Source organism: Somniosus microcephalus, chromosome 2 (assembly GCF_052327205.1).
Source record: "Somniosus microcephalus isolate GS21.2 chromosome 2, FLI_Smic_1.0, whole genome shotgun sequence".
Lineage (NCBI taxonomy): Eukaryota > Metazoa > Chordata > Chondrichthyes > Squaliformes > Somniosidae > Somniosus > Somniosus microcephalus.
Window position 1 is genome coordinate 20917441 of NC_140988.1, and position 19128 is coordinate 20936568.

The following is a 19128-nucleotide window of genomic DNA, read 5'->3' on the forward strand; positions in this document are numbered from 1 at the left end:
GAGAGGTGAAGTGGTTTAGGGAGGGAATTGCAGAGCTGAAGGCACAGTTCCTAATTGTGGGGCAAAGGGAGGGAGTCTATTAGAGGTTAGAGTCAGAGGAATGGAGAGTTTGGGGGAAGGGTGGGTTGTCGCTGCTGCAGGAAGTTACAGAAATATAGAGGGGCACAGCTATGAAGGGATTTAATTGCAAAAATGATCATTTGAAATTTGAAGCTTTGTGGGTCTGGCAGCCAATGTAAGTTAGCAAGGACTGGAGTGCTGGGTGAGCAGGACGATGTGGGATGCGGTATGGGCAGGAGGGTTCGGATGAGCTAAGGTTTAGAGGCTGATCAGGACAGCATTGGAATAATCGAGTTTAGATGTGACAAGAGCATAGATAAAGGTTTCAGTAGATGGGCTGAGTGGAAACAGCCGATGTTACAAATGTGGGAGTCGGCGGTATTTGTGATGGAGAGGATATGGAGCCGGAAGCTCAGCTTGGGGTCAAATAGGGCACTAAGGTTTCAGACTGTTCCTGGGACTAGGGACAGGGTCACTGGCAAGGCTTAGGAAGCTAAGCCAGAGCCAGGCCTGGTTAGTACCTGAAGGGGTAACCATCAGGGAAGACCAGGTGCAGAAGGTCACGGAAGGAGCCCCGAGGGGGGGCGGTTGGTCAGAAGGTCACGGAAGGAGCCCCGGGAGGGGTGGCTGGTGAGCAGGCCCGGGCGTTGGGCTGAAGATTGTCAGACAGGAGGAATGGTGGAAATGGAATGGTGGCGTGCACCGACGCAGCGGCTTTGCTTCTCCCAGGACGGTGCTAGTTACGTTTAATGTTAATGTTATTTGTACTGGACTCATGGGAGCTTGCAAGATCACATTTCGTTGTTCATGTACTTGTGCATTGCACAATGACAATAAAGTTGAATTATTATTATTATTATTAACCTGAGACAATGGCTGATGAGGGGGATGTCACTGGTGACAAAGTTACCGAGTTTGTGTTCTGAGCCAAAGATAAAATAAGTGACCTTTTGCGTAGAGTGCAAGACTCCTCTTGTAAAGGTTTCTCCCCCCTGTCTTGTTTCTTGGCCTTTTTATCACTAGCTTTTACTTAGGCCTCTACTAATAGTATTTGGGAACTGCCCACTGGCCATGGTTGGCCCTATAATCTTACCTTCTTCCATAAAGCTGTTAGTCTCGGCCCACGAGGGATCTCAAGCATGAGGTTCGCAGTGCTCCAATAAATTGGACCTACATCAAATGCTATTTAATAGTCTTGGCAACCAAGATAATTAATTGATTGATTAGCTATTGAATTGTTGACTGTGGATCCACAAAGAGTATTTTGGCACATGATTAAGAAATTTATTTACTAAGAGTTAATTGATACATGCCAGCGATCTCGATGAGTTTGCAGGATTCTCACCTGTTGAATGCCTGTTATAAAATTTCTGTAAGGCTTTTGAATGGGCAGTGTTCTATTATCACACAGACGGTGTGATTCAACAACTTACATTTATATCGCACATGTAACATAGCAAAACATCCCAAGGCGCTTAACAAGAGCGATATCAATAAAAACATTTTTGATACTGAGCCACAGAAGGAGATATTAGGACAGGTGACCAAAAGCTTGGTCAAAGAGGTAGGTTTTAAGGAGCATCTTAAAGGAGGAAAGTGAGGTAGTGAAGCGGAGAGGTTTAGGGAAGGAATTCCAGAGCTTAGGACCAAGGCAGCTGAAGGCACGGCCACCATAGTGGAGCGATTAAAATCGTGGATGCACAAGAGGCCAGAATTCGAGGAACGCAGAGATCACAAAGGCTTGTAGGGCTGGTTTCCTTAAGCGCCTTGGGATGTTTTGCTATGTTACATGTGCTATATAAATGTAAGTTGTTGTTGTATCACACAGTCTGTGTGATAATAGAGCACTGCCCATTCAAAAGCCTTGCAGAAATTTTATAACAGATATTCAACAGGTGAGAATCCTGCAAACTCATCGAGATCGCTGGCGTGTATCAATTAACTCTTAGTAAATAATTATCTTAATCATGTGCCAAAGTGGGCCGAGACTAACAGCTTTATGAAAGAAGATTTTCCTTAGAGCAGAGAAGGCTGAGGGGGGACCTGATTGAGGTGTACAAAATTATGAGGGGCATAGATAGGGTAGATAGAAAGGAATTTTTCCCCTTAGTAGAGGGGTCAATAACCAGGGGACATAGTTTCAAGGTAAGGGGCAAGAGGTTTAGAGGGGATTTGAGGAAAAACTTTTTCACCCTGAGGGTAGTTGGAGTCTGGAACTCACTGCCTGAAAGGGTGGTAGAGGCAGGAACCCTCACAACATTCAAGAAGCATTTAGATGAGCACTTGAAACGCCATAGCATACAAGGCTACGGACCAAGTGCTGGAAAATGGGATTAGAATAGACAGGGCTTGATGGCTGGCGCGGACACGATGGGCCGAAGGGCCTCTTTCTGTGCTGTATAACTCTATGACTTATTCTTAGTGAGACCTTATTCTTTATGCAAATTGAGGATTAAGCTCGTTAAGGGGTTAACCCACAATATTTCTGGTTTCATGATTTGCATGTATGATATGCTAGGCTCTTTTAGGCATTTGAAGCTAGTTGCAGCAGTGTCGATCGGAAAGTTCATAGCAACTGGGATTGTGTTCATGCTTCCCTATCACTTAATTTCATGGAGGAATACAAGTAGAGCAGAGAAGGGCTGTCATAGATGTCGGGTGGCACCACAGTCATACTATCGGCATCTGCCAGAATGGCATCCATTGTACTTACAGGCCCAGGCACGGGTACCTGGCAATGACTGAAGAGCATAACATCTGGAAGCTTGGGTTTAGCAGGCTGTTTTGATAAGACTTGCATCCAACCTCAAACATAGTGAGTCACCGCCACCGCCCAACAAGGTGACCACAGCCCTCAATTTTATGGCTGCCATTTGAGCAAAGGAGACCTGCAGTGTCAGCCAATGTGCTGCTGATATAATCATGGTAAAGGCAATGGATGCTTCATTAAACAGGCTCAACACCTTCAGTTACATTCCCACCAAAAGCAGCAGCCTGATACGGCTGGACAATTCCATCGCACTGCTTGATTTCGGAGAGTCCAGGGGGTTAATGATACCAGTCGTGTGCCCCCCGGGCTTAATGTGAAATTTTCCTTTTTTCAACACATAATCACACTAGACCCGACTATATCCTACAGCTGCCAAGCAGACTACATTTAAAACACTTCAAATGACTTATTGATGAAATAAGAAATCTCCGATCACTCAAGGCCATTATAGGTTCTATTCATAGACTAGTTCAATTCCAGAATAAAATACTTTGAACAATAGGGTGATAGGTCTAGATTTAATTTAGTTTAGTCACTTTGGGCTAGATTTTCAGTTGCTTGCGCCAGCAGTTAGCGCCTTAAGAGAAGTGATTTCCGGGCGCTATGCGTGTAGCACCCGGGCGCAGCGCAGTTTGCGCCTCGCCCCACATTAAGTTGGCCATTAGCGCCGGCGCAAAGTTTAGCGCCCGCCCAGATGCGCGCGCAGAAAATGACGTCACATCCTCGTGCAACGCCCTTTGGCCGCCCCGATTCCAAACTTCAGTTGGACCGCCCATTGTGCGGCTGGCGGCCGGAGCGTTTGAAAAAAGGAACGCAACACAACCAGCGCGGGCCCCAGGGGGCGCAAATTAAAGGGGACGTGCCCTCCAGTATAAAGGCCAGCCATTTTTCAGCAAACACTCTAGTGCAACGCATTTCTGGACACACAACAAGGAGGATAGCTAACTGGTTTCAAGCAGCAACAGCTCAGGTATTTTTGGACTCAGGCCAGAGCGCTGCAAGTGGCCTTTTGGAAATTTGAGTGTTTGCCAGGATTTGATGGGGGTTGCATGGGGTGCCAACGCGGAGCTGCAGCGCCATGTCCGTAGGGCTCGCAGACGCATTGTGAGAGGGGCAGCCCTGGCTAGAGGCAGAGGGGGCTACAGGCGTCGGCCACGTAGGCCTTACCCAGTCAGGCTATACCGCCAGCAGCGCTCCTACCTAAACATGAGTGCCGCGCGATGTGTTAGAAGGCTCCGATTCCGAAAGGAGGTGATTGCAGAGATCTGCCACCTGCTTCGCAGAGATCTGCGGCCAAAGCTCAGGTGCAGGACGTCTCTGTCGGTGGAAGTGAAGGTGACGGTGGCATTGAACTTCTATGCCACCGGCTCCTTCCAATCCGCTGCTGGGGACATAGCAAACATCTCCCAGTACGACGCGCATCGCTGCATCCGCCAGGTGACCGAAGCACTGTTCAGAAGGAGAAGCCAATTCATCTCCTTCCCCATGGCCCTGGAGAGCCAGCATCAGCGCGCATTGGGATTTGCCAGACTCGGGGACTTCCCCTTGGTGCAGGGCGCCATTGACTGTACGCATGTGGCTTTGCGGGCCCCCCTGGAGCATGGCGAGCAGTATCGCAACAGGAAGGGCTACCATTCTCTGAATGTGCAGCTGGTCTGTGACCACAAGCAGCACATCATGGCTGTCAATGCCAGCTTCCCAGGCAGCAGCCACGATGCCTTTATCCTGCGGCAGAGTACTGTGCATGACATGTTCGAGGCACAGCCTCCCCCAAGACGATGGCTACTCGGGGACAAAGGCTATCCTTTGTGTACCTGGCTCATGACCCCGCTCTGCGCGCCCAGGACCGCTGCTGAAGAGGCCTACAACGAGAGCCATCAAACCACCCGCAACATCATCGAGCAAACTATTGGGGTCCTCAAGCAGCGGTTCTGCTGCCTTGATCGCTCCGGAGGATCTCTGCAGTATTCGCCGGACCGGGTCTCCCAATTTGTGGTGGTTTGCTGCATGCTACACAACCTGGCTATCCGCAGGACTCAGGCACTGCCACCTGACGTTGGAGCAGTACCTCAGGAGGAGGAGCAGGAGGAGCAGGAGGAGGAGGAGGAGGAGCAGGAGTACGTTCCCAGGAGGGAGCGACCAGGGCCAAGGGCCGCGCGGCGCCACCTTATTACACGGTACTTCTAAGCCCCCTGTCAGGGAATGCCTTGGGGCCATGAGGGAAGATGAATGCAGCCGCTCCGCAAGCCCTCAGCCGGCGAAGCCAACAAACACTAAGAAGAACAACCATGGAGACTGCATGAATAAAGATAAATTTTTATTACACAAAAATGAAAACCCCTTCCCACATGAATCCCCAAAAACAATCAACGGGCCCAACAAAAAGCCCAACAAACGACTCACTCCCACAAACTGGGGAGGAGTCACTCCACATTTGTACAACCCGGGCCTCAACCTCGGCCTAACGCAAAAAAAAAGCCCACGAACCAAACAACCATGGGCAAAAGAAAGATGGCCACCGCCATATAAAACGAAAGCTGGCCACACCCTCTACTGAGTGGCCCGCGAGGGCGAGACCTTGCCCAGCCTTTTGCCTCCCCTGCCCGGCCTGCTGCTCCTTCGCAAGCTCTGCCCAGTGGCTGCTGCGAGGCTGGGGGAAGGCGCCTGAGGCTCAGATGTCCTTCCGCCAGATGCCGCTGGGGGGCGGCCTACACTGCCTTTGGGCCTCGAGGGGCTGTCTGCTGAGTGGCGCACCTGAGCCTGGCCAACATCAGCTCCAGCCGCTTGCCCTTGACGCCCCAGTGGGGGAATGGCGGCGATGGATGGCGCAATGTGGGCCAGCTGGCGTCTGGGATGGGCTGGCTGGTGCTGTGGCGCACTGGCACTCGGCCGGGCCCACACTGCAGGATCCGCAACAATCAGCCGAGGGGCGGCTCGCTGGGATGCTCCAGCGCGGCGGCTGCCCTGGCGATGCCTGCCTGAGACAGTGCGTGTGGCAGCAGTGAGTGCCCCTGTTGTCCTGGTGTGCGCCCGCATCACACCCGCCAGGGTCTTGACGGCATCAGTCAGCATGCGGCCACTCGCGGCACTTGCTGCCCCGAATTCGCGCACACTGGTCGCCAGCGACTCGATGGCCTCAGGCATGCGCCCCACCACGCTCATGAGCTCCGTGTGGCGCCGGTCCGAATCCTCGGCCATCTTATCCAGCTTCCGCACCTCCTCCGAGGTGAAGGTGTCCGGACTGGAGTCGCGACTCTCCCGCTGGGGAGGAGGGGGCCGAACTAGGGGAACCTTGCCACGTTGGTGGCGGCGAGTGTGCCGATCAGCAGCACTCCCCTCTGATCCTTCCCCCCTTTGGGGGGAAGGCCGCGGGCCACGCGCACGGCTCCTGGGTGGCTGGACGCCACTGGTCCCAGAAGCTGCATTCCCCTGCGACAGTTCCTCCAGGCACTCGTCCAGTGAGGACGTGTCAAGCCTTTCGTCCTCTCCGGCGGGACCTGAGTGTTCCCCCGATGGTCCGGCTTGCTCCTCCTCCTCCTCCTGCTCGGAGGGGCTGTCACTGGCAGCTTCAGGGTCCTGGTCGTCACCAGCTGAAAGCAGGAATGCACAAGAGTAGCTTCAGAGTGAGGAGACGGCGTCAGCGAGGGAGTTAGGACTGGTGGCATTCAGCGCATTGGTGGGACAGTGGCAAAGGAGGTAGCTCGGATGCGCAAGTGCGACGTGAGAGGGCCAAAAGGCGAGGTCCTTACCATTGCCGGGCAGTGGAGGGTCGGCTACTCCGCACGCTGTGCGCACGATCAGACGGGCTCCCATGAGCACACACACGCGCTCCTCCAGCCGAGTGAGCTTCTGCAGCTTTGCGCGGTCTCCCCTGGCCCTGGCACGGGCCTGGCGATTATACGCAACTTTAGCCTGCAAGAGAAAGGACGGGCTGTAAGTGCGCAGTGTAGCCCTGATGTAGTGTGCACTGCCTCCCATGGTGGAATAGCTTGGCCAGAGTGTAGCCCTGATGTCGTGTGCACTGCCTCCCATGGTGGAATAGCTTGGCCAGAGTGTAGCCCTGATGTCGTGTGCACTGCCTCCCATGGTGGAATAGCTTGGCCAGAGTGTAGCCCTGATGTCGTGTGCACTGCCTCCCATGGTGGAATAGCTGGGCCAGAGTGTAGAGTGCAGAATGGCCAATTGATGCTCATGACTGTCCCAATGCTGCTGGCTGAGGGCTGGCCATTAGGACTTTCAGCTCCCTTTGCCCATCATGTCAGGTGTACATGCAAGAATGAGGAGGAGACTGGAAAGGGTACTCACCCTGACAATCCTGGTCAGGTCATTGTATTTTTTACGACATTGTGGGTCCTGGGGGCATCGCCAGTGAACGTCACCCTCTGGGCGATCTGCTTCCAGGCTCTGGTGTAGTCGTGGTGGTTCGGATTCCTCCCACTCTCTGGGAACAAGATCCTGCGCCTCTGCTCCAGAGCTGTGACCATTATGTCCAGATCACCCTCTGAGAAGCGCAGGGCACGCTCACGGGCCTTCTCTGGCGTTGCCATGACTCCCTGGGGCTGAGCAGCAGTGTTGAGGCCTCTTTGCAAGGCTGCAGTGTGCAGGGCGTGGCAGCAGACCAATTCGTCCCTTCCCCCTTTAAGAGCTGGTCGGCGCCACGGGGTCTGCTGTCAGTCAAAAAATGACCGCACCCGCGCTGCGCCCCGCCTGGGCGCTATCCCTCTGGACCGCCGGCTTAGCGCCTAAAGATAGTAGTGGAACGCCTCTTTTAGCGCTCCAACAACCTCTTAGGGCGAAGCCACTGAATTTCCGGCAACGGGGCGCTACTTTGGGGCGGGCGCTAACTTGGGGCGGGCGCTAAGGTTAGCGCCCCAAAACTGGCTATACTGAAATTCTAGGCCTAAGTCATCTAGGCAACAGAGGGCAATGTCGCATTGGTGCCCAGGGCCTGTGCAATACACCGATCTGAAATGCAAAGGAGTTCGTTCCTCAGGATTATAAACATTTTTGGAAACCAAAGTACACATTCACTAAATCAGGAATTGCATGATGTACCGCAGAACTAGTTTGAGTAGACACAATGAAAATGTTCTTCTTTGAGGTGCCGTCTTTCAGATGAGATGTTAAACCAAGGCCCCATCTGCCCTCTCAGGTGGACGTAAAAGATCCCATGCAGAAGAGCAGGCGACTTTTTCCAGTGTCCTGTCCATTATATATTTCTCAAACAACACCAAAAACAGGTGATCTCATCATTTATTTCATTGTTGTTTGTGGGACCTTTCTGTGCACAAATTGGCTGCTGCGTTTCCTACATTACTACAATGACTGCACTTCAAACGTATTCCATTGGTTCTAAAGCGCTTTGGGGCGTTCTGAGGTCATGAAAGGCACTATATAAATGCAAGTTCTTTCTTTCTTATTAGTTTGTGTATTTTGGCCCAAGCCTTTGTGACCATGCTCCAAAGGGATGGGGTCACAAAGGACCAAATGAAAGCCACCTGAGTTGGTCTAACAGATCTGGAATAAAGGCTCTACTCTGCTGTTGGAGATCCCTGAAACCAGTTCAGTGTGGCTTTGGGCGACTTTCATGTTAAACACCTCTGTGTATTTGGGGAAGATTCCTCCTCCTCTTCCCCTGTATCTCAGGGAAATTCTATTCCAATCACCTGCAAGTAAATGAGAGCATTAAAAAGCAGGCCTTTGGCATTCTTGATAAATCTTTCCCCAGTATTAGAATAAGTACTAAAGTCCTAATAACAGATTGGCAGCTGCAACAAGACTTTAAAGGTAGATAAGCGATATGAAAGTTTTTGTTGAAAGTAATTTCTCACTTACAATTCAGAAATTCCTTTATACAAAACTGCAGCCAGTATCAGAGGGCAAACAGCTTGCTCAACAGCGATGACGTGGAATTAAAAACAAGCTCTTTATAGAGCATACCCTTCAGGTCACTGCAAAACTGACCGTGATCCATGTGTCTTTGTTCCAGGTCCTGGCGAAGGATTCTACATTCATATTGCCGGATGTGGACAGACAAGACAAGGTGCGAGATTCGATCAGACCGACACACTTTGGCATTCGACACAGCACGACCGTTCCATTTACTCCTCTGGCCCCTTTATCGTGGTTTTCAAGCCGTGACGAGCACGCAGTGACAGTGGGCAGGCCTGTGCTGCGGACTTCTCTATAATCCTGCTGTGACACTTTACGCATACCCAGCAATAAGTACGATTCAAACAAAGGTGAGCCGGGCAAGCTCAATCTTTCTCTTCCCCAGGTTGGCATTTCATGATGCTTTGCCTGGCCAAAGCTGAAGATAATAACCAAGCAAGATCAGAGCCAGTACAGGAAGGCTTGGGACTAAGTTGTAACCTTGGGATTAAGGATCAAAGTTCACTAAATGCTTGCACCAGCGAGCTCTCCCTTAGCATTTCATTAAATAATCCATAAAAATCCTAATTATAGACTCAAAAACAATAATTTAGGCAACATTTGCATGGTACAAAATTCTTTATTTAGTAATTCCTCAGGTCAGTAAAAAAAAAGTTATTACAAAGTATTGTGCAAATTAGTACACTTCACATCCTATATAAAACACTCTGGGGAGAATTTCTGAAGGTTCTCCCAATCTCCCGCTGTAACCTGCAGAAACCCCGGGGAAATGGTGTAAATGGCTGTTTAAGATGATGCTCTTGTGTTTCCGCTGATTCTCCACCCAGGTTATAGCGGGAGATCGAAGGCTCGCTGCCCCCCTCCCCATCCACCAGAATTTCTGCTGTTGATTTTCAAGATTAACTCTGGGTCGCTTTTAACAGTGCAAATAGATCTCATTGTTCTTCGATTTCTTTCGAGGAACTTCTCGGTTCTGACTTTCAGAAGAAGCCAGCAGGAGTATATTGCGGCTGCAGTATGTATCAACGTGATACTGTATGGGATTCTTCCTAACAGTTCATCTGAAAATGATAGGGAAGGTCAGAGTCTTCTTTTCTAAACGTCACACATAAATGTAACTTTTCCAGTCCACCGACAATATTTCTGACATTGCTAATGAGTTAAGTGATGTAAATACTACCAGAGTATTACATTTTCATGGTCCTTAGAATTAACACAGAATCATTCTGAACTTACTGAAAGATAGTGAAAGGTGTCAGCCTTGGCTCAGTGGGGAGCACTCTCGCTTGAGTCAGAACGATTGTGGGTTCAGGTCCCACCCCAGAGACTAGAGCACAAAATCCAGGCCGACACTCCAGTGCAGTGCGGAGGGAGTGCTGCACTGCCGGAGGTGCTGTTTTTCAGATGAGACATTAAACCGAGGCCCCTTCTGCCTTGCAGGTGGAAGTAAAAGATCCCACGGCACTATTCAAAGGCAGGGGAGTTCTCCCGGTATTCTGGCAAATTTATTCCTCAACCGACGTCATTTAAAAAAAGTGATCTTATTGCTGTTTATGGGACCTTGCTGTGCGCAAATTGGCTGCTGTATTTTCTACATTACAAAAATGGCTATACTCCAAAAGTACTTAATTAGTTGTAAAGCACTTTGGGACATCCTGAGGTTGTGAAAGGTGCTATGTAAATGCAAGTTCTTTCTTTTGATCTCTAATGTGGCCTGTTTAACAATTTTTGTTTAATTAGAAAGGGTTTTGATATAATGAAGAGGGGATTCAGTGATGAGGGGGCCATCAGTTTAAAATTGTCACTGAGAGTGAGGAGAGGGGTTAAGAAAATGTCTTTATACGGAGGGTTGTTGGATCATGGAATGTTTTGCCACAGGGAGTGGTTAAGCCAGAGACCATTGCATCTTTTAAGGGAAAATTGGTTTATTATTTGAAGCAAAGAAAGATATAGGGTTATGTGGAGAGAGCTGGAAAGCGGGATTAATTTGGGGTTGCTCCAGCAAAGAGCCAGCACAGATGATGATACACACATGCAGTATATTATTAATGTGTGTATTTGTGTGTGCATGTGTGTCTCTGTATATATGTATGTGCACGCATCTGTGCACCTGCCTGTGTTTGTCTCTGCATGTCTCTGTGCACGCACGCGCCTGTGTCTGTGTGTGCGCGCATCTGTGTTTGTATGGCTATGTCTGTGTGCGCGCGCGCCTGTGTGGCTATGTCTGTGTGTGCGCGTGCCTGTGTCTGTCTCTGCACGTCTGTGTGTGCGTGCGCCTGTGTCTGTGTGTCTCTGCATGTCTGTGTATGCGTTCGCCTGTGTTTGTGTGGCTATGTCTGTGTGTGTGTATGCGCCTGTGTCTGTCTCTGTATGCTCCTGTGTCTGTGTGGCTATGTCTGTGTGTGTATGTGCCAGTGTCTGAGTACACGTGTGTGGCGATGTCTGTGCGTGCCGCTTGCATCGGTGTGTGCGTGCATCTGTGTGTGGAGACGACGTAATGTGTTCTCAAAGCTCACTTCATACCACACTCGGAGTTGTATCTGACCATACGTCACTCCATATCCGCTCTAATGTGGTATTCCAACAACAAAAGATTGGGTTGCTTTAAAAGCTGAATAGAAACTACATTTACAGCAGTGAATTATCAATTTTTATACCTTACTTGTGAAAACACTTTTGCTTGAGGCTGTCAGATATAAAATTAAATATCCAGGATACAATCAGTGCACAGGGAGTTACAAGACTGTAATTCAATCGAGACATTCGGATGGATTTATGAACATAAGCAGAATCCAGCGATCCAATTACAGCAGTAACTCCCTGTACAGCAACTATTATTTTAGGTAGTACTGGATATATCAATCACGGCTCTGAAGTAAAATAACACATTGGCAACACGCATTACGACAGTAATGCTGCTCACGTAAGTACTGCAACAGCAAGTGGAAGTGATCACCGAATAACTGGTCAAAAAGACCAAGGCCGTTTCTAAAACATCTGCCATTGTTCCGAGGATTTCAAAGTTGGGTCTGAGAGCTAGAGGTTGATGGAGACAATTTCAGGGGGCCCAAGGGGAACAAATTTTAACTACCCGTCTTCAGATTTCTGTATTTTTTTGTACTTGTTGACTTATTGGGGGCAATTTTAACCTAATGCGCTGGCGGGGGGAAACGGGGAGGAGGGGAACCCATGGGATCGAGTGGAATGCCGGTTTTACAACCCGCCCAATATTACTCCCCAAGGGCTTCAAATGGAAAGTAAGATCGGGCAGGGTGTGAAACAATGTTCTCGTTCATTTTTTTAAGGGGCTGCGCGGCCCATTCAAAATACCGCGGTTTTTCCCCATTGAAAAGCCGGTGAGCCGGCTGCACCGGAGATCCAGAGAGCCGGGCGGTTAAAGGGAACATTGGTGTGAAATCAGCGTTGCACAGAATCCCGTCAGGTGGGTTAAGTTTAAATTGCCTCCACATTAGCACAACTTCCGTTGCAGTGTACTTAAAAAACACTTTATGCAACAATAGAACGGTTTTACAGTGGATTGCTGATGCTATCTTCGGATGTTAGGACAAGGCAGTCCTGGGGAATATAGCAAGGTGTGGTCTCACCAAGGCCCTGTACAACTGCAGCAAGACATCCTTGCTCCTGTACTCAAATCCTCTCGCTATGAAGGCCAACATACCATTTGCCTTCTTAACCGCCTGCTGCACCTGCATGCTTACCTTCAGTGACTGGTGCACAAGGACACCCAGGTCTCATTGCACTTCCCCTTTTCCCAATCTATTGCTGTTCAGATAATAATCTGCCTTCCTGTTTTTGCCACCAAAGTGGATAACCTCGCATTTATCCACATTATACTGCATCTGCCATGCATCTGCCCAATCACCCAACCTGTCCAAATCATACTGGAGTTTCTCTGCATCCTCCTCACAGCACACACGCCCACCCAGCTTTGTGTCGTCTGCAAACTTGGAGATATTACATCTAGTTCCCTCATCTAGATCATTAATATATTAGTGAATAGCTGGGGTCCTAGCACCGATCCCTGCGGTACCCCACTAGTCACTGCCTGCCATTCGGAAAAAGACCCGTTTATTCCAACTCTTTGCTTCCTGTCTGCCAACCAGTTCTCTATCCAAGTCAGTACCCCAATTCCATGTGCTTTAACTTTGCACGCTAATCTCTTATGCGGGACCTTATCGAAAGCCTTCTGAAAGTCCAAATACACCACATCCACTGGTTCTCCCTTATCTATTCTACCAGTTACATCCTCAAAAAATTCCAGTAGATTAGTCAAGCATGATTCACCTTTCGTAAATCCATGTTGACTTTGTCCGATCCGGTCACTGTTTTCCAGGTGCTCTGCTGTTACATCTTTTATAATGGACTCTAGCATTTTCCCCACTACCAATGTCAGGCTTAAGGTCTATAATTCCCCGTTTTCTGTCTACCACCTTTTTTAAATGGTGGGGTTACATTAGCTACCCTCCAATCCATGGGATCTGTGCCAGAGTCTATAGAATTTTGGAAGATGACCAGCAATGCATCTACTATTTCTAGGGCCACTTCCTTAAGTACCCTAGGATGCAGATTATCAGGCCCTGAGGATTTATCGGCCTTCAATCCTGTCAATTTCCCTAACACCATTTCCCTACAAATACTGATTTCATTCAGTTCCTCCCTCTCATTAGACCCTATGTTCCCCGACATCTCTGGGAGGTTATTTGTGTCCTCCTTTGTGAAAACAAAACCAAAGTATGTATTTAATTCGACAGATTAAAGCAGATCCGATATCATTGGGTTGTTTGTTTAAACTGCCAATGACTGTATTTGTGAAGACCCTTCTGTCGTCTGAACAAGCTGATGGTGTTTGTCTGAAAACATGGAATGGAGCTATGCAGAAGAAAGTGTATTTCAGATTGTGGAGGTGGTGCCACCCTGGATATGATCCTTAATTAAATGAAGCAGGACGCATTGTGAATCAGTTCAGGAACTATCTCGCCCTACCACATGTTAATCAAACGCGCCAGTCATATCGTTGTTGTGGCCTGGGCATGTTATATGCTGGAAATTTCTTGAGAAAAATTTGCTTTTCTGTTTAAAAACATGACAATGCAAAAACGTTTCTCTGAAATCCAAATGGGAAGCCCATGTCGGAACTGCTGACATGACTGACAAGGCACGAGGAGAGAGTGATAGGAAGGGTGAAGAGGCAGAAATGTCAATCCAGAGTTTGTTATGTATATGCAAATGCATCTCTTGCGAAGGGTAATTAGCCCATTACAGATTTCTGTCATTGCATTTATGTTATATTGTTGTGTTAATATTTTGCTAAGAGTTTTGTTAGCCCTAATTGTGAATAACAATATTCATTCTTGCATTCTGGTTGAATTTAATGTACGCTCTTTCAAAATGAGTGCGATAGTGTTAACACGAGACTACATTTAATCCAGCAAACAGATTATCTGAAGTAACTGTTAAACCCTCAGGTCAGGCAACTCTGCAAGGGCTGATTAGATGAAAGATTCCACTGCCAAGGTGGAGTCTCCCTCGATGGGAGAATCAGACGGGCGGGTCACCTCGCCAGATTTTCTATCCACATGCGGCGAGAGTGGAGTCTCGCGGTTTTGGGACCGAAAAGTGCACGTTCCAGATCAATATGGGAAGTGTTGCGAAACTGCCGAGAGGGAATCAGCGCTACAGGAACCCAACGCTGTACCGAGCTCATTTCATTCAACTAGCAGAAAAAAGCAACCTGCATGCCATTCATCCAGGCCACAATCAAACCCAAGTTCCTGTGGCAAAAGGACAACAAATTCATGTTTACACCTGATTTAGAACAACAACAACCACCTGTATTTATATAGCACTTTTAACGTAGTAAAATGTCCCAAGGCACTTCACAGGAGCGATTATCAAACAACATTTGAAACCGAACCACATAAGAAGATATTAGGACAGGTGACCCAAAGCTTGGTCAATGAGGTAGGTTCTAAGGAGCGTCTTAAAAGGAGGAGAGGTAGAGAGGTTTAAGGAGGGAGTTCCAGAACTTAGGGCCTAGGCAGCTGAAGGCATGGCCATCAATGGTGGAGCAATAAAATCGGAGATGCGCAAGAGGCCAGAATTGGAGGAGCGCAGAGATCTCGGAGGGTTGTAGGGCTGGAGGAAGTTAGAGATAGGGAGGGGTTGAGGCCATGGAGGGATTTGAAAACAAGGATGAGAATTTTATAATCGAAGCGCTACTGGACCGGGAGCCAGCGTAAGTCCGTGACCACAAGGTTGATGGGTGAGCGGGACTTGGTGCGAGTTAGCATATAGGCAACAAGAGTTTTGGATGAGCTCAAGTTTACAGAGGGTGGAATGTGGGAGGCCGGCCAGGAGTGCGTTGGAATAGTCGAGTCTAGAGGGAACAAAGGCATGGACGAGGGTTTCAGCAGCAGATGAGCTGAGGCAGTGGAGGAGACGGGTAATGTTACGGACAACTTAGAAAATCTCAGTCTCCATTATGTAGTTCATATTTGCCACAGTCGTCTTGCTGGTGAAATCCGAGTCTGCATTATTTTTATTCTTATTGAGGAAACCTGCGCACGAGAAAACATCACTGCCTCCAAGTTACAATCAGTTGATTGATGCTATAGTCAATTACCCATCACACTTAACAGTTACTTAAGAGGAACACTAAATAGCATGGCTGCACTACGGCACTTAGTAATTACTGATTTTTTCTCACTGGTAAGAAATCTTCGGATTTCATGTGAAAATGGCTTCTTCTAGATTAATGGAATTTCTTAGAAGCATCGTACGAACAGATGCTTTTATAAAAAAAAAAAAAAAAAAAAAAAAAAAAATCTGATTGCAGTGAAAGTTAGTCCTTAAACACTATTCTCCAGAATGTTTCAGTTGTAAAGTTTTGGTTCTTCTCCACTAGGTGTCTCAATGCTGCGGCTTCTCGTTTTGACTGGTGGAAGCTTGGCATCCACAAATCTCGGACGACTGCCCTCCCAATCGAGGGTGGCAAGAAGGTGAAGGCCTCTGGTGCTGGACAGCTGAGGTGATTGGCTTGTCCCTGCCACTGAATTGGTGATAAACCCTGTTGTTAAGGCAAATCCAGAAAAAATAAACGTTAGTAGGGATAAAAGGAACAAATGCTGGAAATCCCGGCCAAGTTTCTAACACACCCATTGCCACGTGTTAGCGCCTTCTAATTCAGGAATCGCCAACCCAAACTTCAAATTTCTGTAACCACCTGCACCGTTTCTGTTTGCCCCACCAAATTCTTTTGTTAAGTGTTCGGCTCCCATTGAAGCCACTCTGCCACGGGATTGGTTACCTGAGCCTTGTAAAGGCCTGGGGCCTTCAGAAGGCCTCAAAGGGATTCGCGGCTGCTCTGAACTGGAGTGGGTTCCACTGAGGCCTTTCATGGGTGCAAAGGAATCTCCTGGAATTCCCACTCGACATGAGTGGGGGGCGGTTGAGAAGCGGGTGAATAATCCGCCCACGGCCACCCCAACTAGAATTTAAAGTCCGGTCTAAAACGGGGTGGAATCCAGCAGATCTGGGTTCCGGCCCATATTCCGAGCCCTCCGGACAGAAATCGGACTTGCGTCCTCTCTCAACCCAGGAATTTCAGGGCCGTAGTGTCAGCACAGAGTAATTATTCCATTCTACCTTGGTTTGATATGACCTCACAGACAATGACATCAGAGCGAGTGAATTATACACACAATATACCTTTTGCTTTCTTCTGAGGTTTTCCCACACTCTGTTACACACCAGACATTCAAAGGCATCGATGTAGTTGTCCTGGGAAACGTCTCGAACTCCCCACTTGCGCTCTTTCATAGCGGTCAGCAGCTTCTCATTGGAGATTGGGCCTTTCCATTTCCACTCGAGGAAGACCTTGTAACGTTGGTCATCACCGTCCAATTGCATTATGTACTCTGCCAAGTCCTTGGGGTGCGAGAAACCTCCGACAAGTATTGCACTTTTATTACTGGGAAGCCAGTCTGCTATACTTGGGGAACCATAATAAACTGGAACCACTCCCAGTTTGAAAGGTCTCCACAGCTTCTCAGTGATGTAATCATCACAAACCGCGTTCTCGAAAGCGAGAATAAATTTGTACTGAGCAAGAATCCTATAGAATCCATCGTCATCCATGGTTGTGGGATCCTTCAGGCTGCTCGGAAGGTCTTTGTTATGTAAACAGTCACCGTAAGAGTCTACATGGATGTATTTCATCAATTCCCGCACGTAACTGTCTCTGTCTGAAGGTGGATCGCAGTCAGACTGCACGTACACTAATGGTGCCAGGTGTTCCCGTAAGCGATTCTTCTTCGACAGTGGGATCAAGTACTTATGAGATTTCAACTCATCGATGCTCTCCAGATACTGGGTGGTCAATGGCATATGAGAGTTGCGGCTGAATGTGGAAGTGTAATTAAATAATGTGACGGCGGGCTCGTGAAAAAGCTTGTAATTATTTTTAGGGGACTCTTCGTGGAACAAGGCCCATTCATGTTGGGGTTTCCGGGGCAACGGTAAACTGTTGATCTGAAAGTCTGTGCCTGTTCAAATGGAGAAAGTGAATGAAATAAAGGTTAGTACATCAACATTGCCCAATATAACAGTAAGTTTGTATGTTTAAATCAGACACATACACAAGACTTAATTAGCTCCAATGATGCCATAGTCAGTAGAATGGCCCTATATCCTGTTGACTCTGCACTAACTGGGAATTGAACCGGTCATCACCTGCTCTGTACGGCTCAGATTACACACGGACTTTACCAACTGAGCCATACTGGCCAGAAAGGTGTTAATAGGCGAGTTAAAATTGGTCTCAGCACATCTGGGCACGGAATGGGGATGGGGGTGCAGGGGGTGGGGAATAGCCAAGGTACCCATTTTCCATCACTATCCAGTAACCCACTGTTGGAGCGTGCGTTTGTGTGAACTCTGTGTGAGGACAAGTTCCGGGTTAACTGTGGTGCCCCCCATGGTCAGCACTCACCGTCCAGGCTCACCTATGGGTGAGGTGCTGAATGGTGATTGCTGCCTGTGGAGCTCTATCCCATCAGGAGTGAATGCCTTTTGGGAAGGGGGCAGGCTGGAGTAAGGAATTGGAAGGGAAGAAAGAATTAATAATATTATTAATTCTAACGAAAAAAGAATTGTTAAAGACTCAAACCAATCTTAAAAAACAAAGAAAGCCAGTCATTATCTGTTGTTTTATTCCAACTTTGGGAGAAGCACCAAGCATTCATAACCAGCTGCCAATCTAAAAGTTACCCTCTAATTTACCTCAGGATGTACCCATTTACAACAATTAGACCATGTGGCTTAAAGGGACACAACAGCACCGTAGCAGCAGAATAATACATTACAAAATGCACTGCAGCAACTTGCCAAGGCTTCTTCGCCAAGGCACCTCCCAAACCCGCGATCTCTAGAAGGGCAAGGGCAGCAGGCGCATGGGAACACCACCACCTCCAAGTCACACACTATCCTGACTTGGAAGTATATCGGCTGATCCTTCATCGAAGCTAGGTCAAAATCCTGGAACTCCCTCCGTAACAGCACTGTGGGAGTAACTTCACCACATGGACTGCAGCGGTTCAAGAAGACGGCTCATCACCACCTTCTCAAGGGCAACTGGGGATGGGCAATAAATGCTGGCCTTGCCAGCGACGCCCACATCCTGTGAATGGTTTTTAAAAAACACAGCGTTCAACATCTGACTTATTGTGAGTAATGTCACAAGATCCATTAGTTTGTATAAAAATATACACTGGCAGTAAAGAAAGACCCAAAACAGCCCTTAAAGGCCCAGATTAATATAATTTCAAAAGGAGAAGAGGAGAGGGGGAAAGGAGGGAGGAGAGTTCAAGTTCCACATTCTAACCACTCGCTGGGTAAAGAAGTTAAGGCAACTAACTGGTCCAATATATTTTGCACCACTACCTTTAAAAATAAAAGGCTACTGGGTCTTATTTCATTTGCATAGGTTACAGGGGTAAAGTTGATACTGTAAATGACTTTATGCCGTAGATGTTAACGCTACCTTATGAATATTTAAGTTAATTTTGTAAAAAGCCTTCTGACATACTGCTGTGCTATAATGACACCACTGCCAATTACAGTGCTGCAATGTAATGGTCCAGCACTATGCTAGTAAATTGGGGACCGATCTCTTCCTACTGCTTGCCCCCCACCCTCCCAAATATTACATAGCTGCTGACTTGCACTAACATTTGGGGAACAGGCTGAGACACACTGTGGGCCTGATCCCTCCCAGGAAATCTGGTCACCTGAAAAACTGAGGGAGAGATGGAGCTCGACAGTTTGGGGGAAAGAATATGAGAAGGTGCAATGAATCTTGGTTGCAACATAATCGGGTGCAACTAAAA

The 19128-nt window shown here is 48.1% G+C and overlaps 1 protein-coding gene across 1 annotated transcript in view; it reads right to left on the reverse strand.

Moving 5' to 3' along the window:
• Positions 1–9321: 9321 nt before the first annotated feature.
• Positions 9322–19128, reverse strand: part of pofut3 (protein O-fucosyltransferase 3) — a 60708-nt gene continuing 50901 nt past the window's right edge. Inside the window, exons 3-4 of the mRNA XM_086007278.1 lie at positions 16451–17286; positions 9322–15809 (exon numbers count right to left, since the gene is read on the reverse strand). Coding sequence (XP_085863404.1) covers positions 15585–15809; positions 16451–17286 — 1061 coding nt within the window. The 3' untranslated portion in view covers positions 9322–15584. The remainder of the gene's footprint in view (positions 15810–16450; positions 17287–19128) is intronic.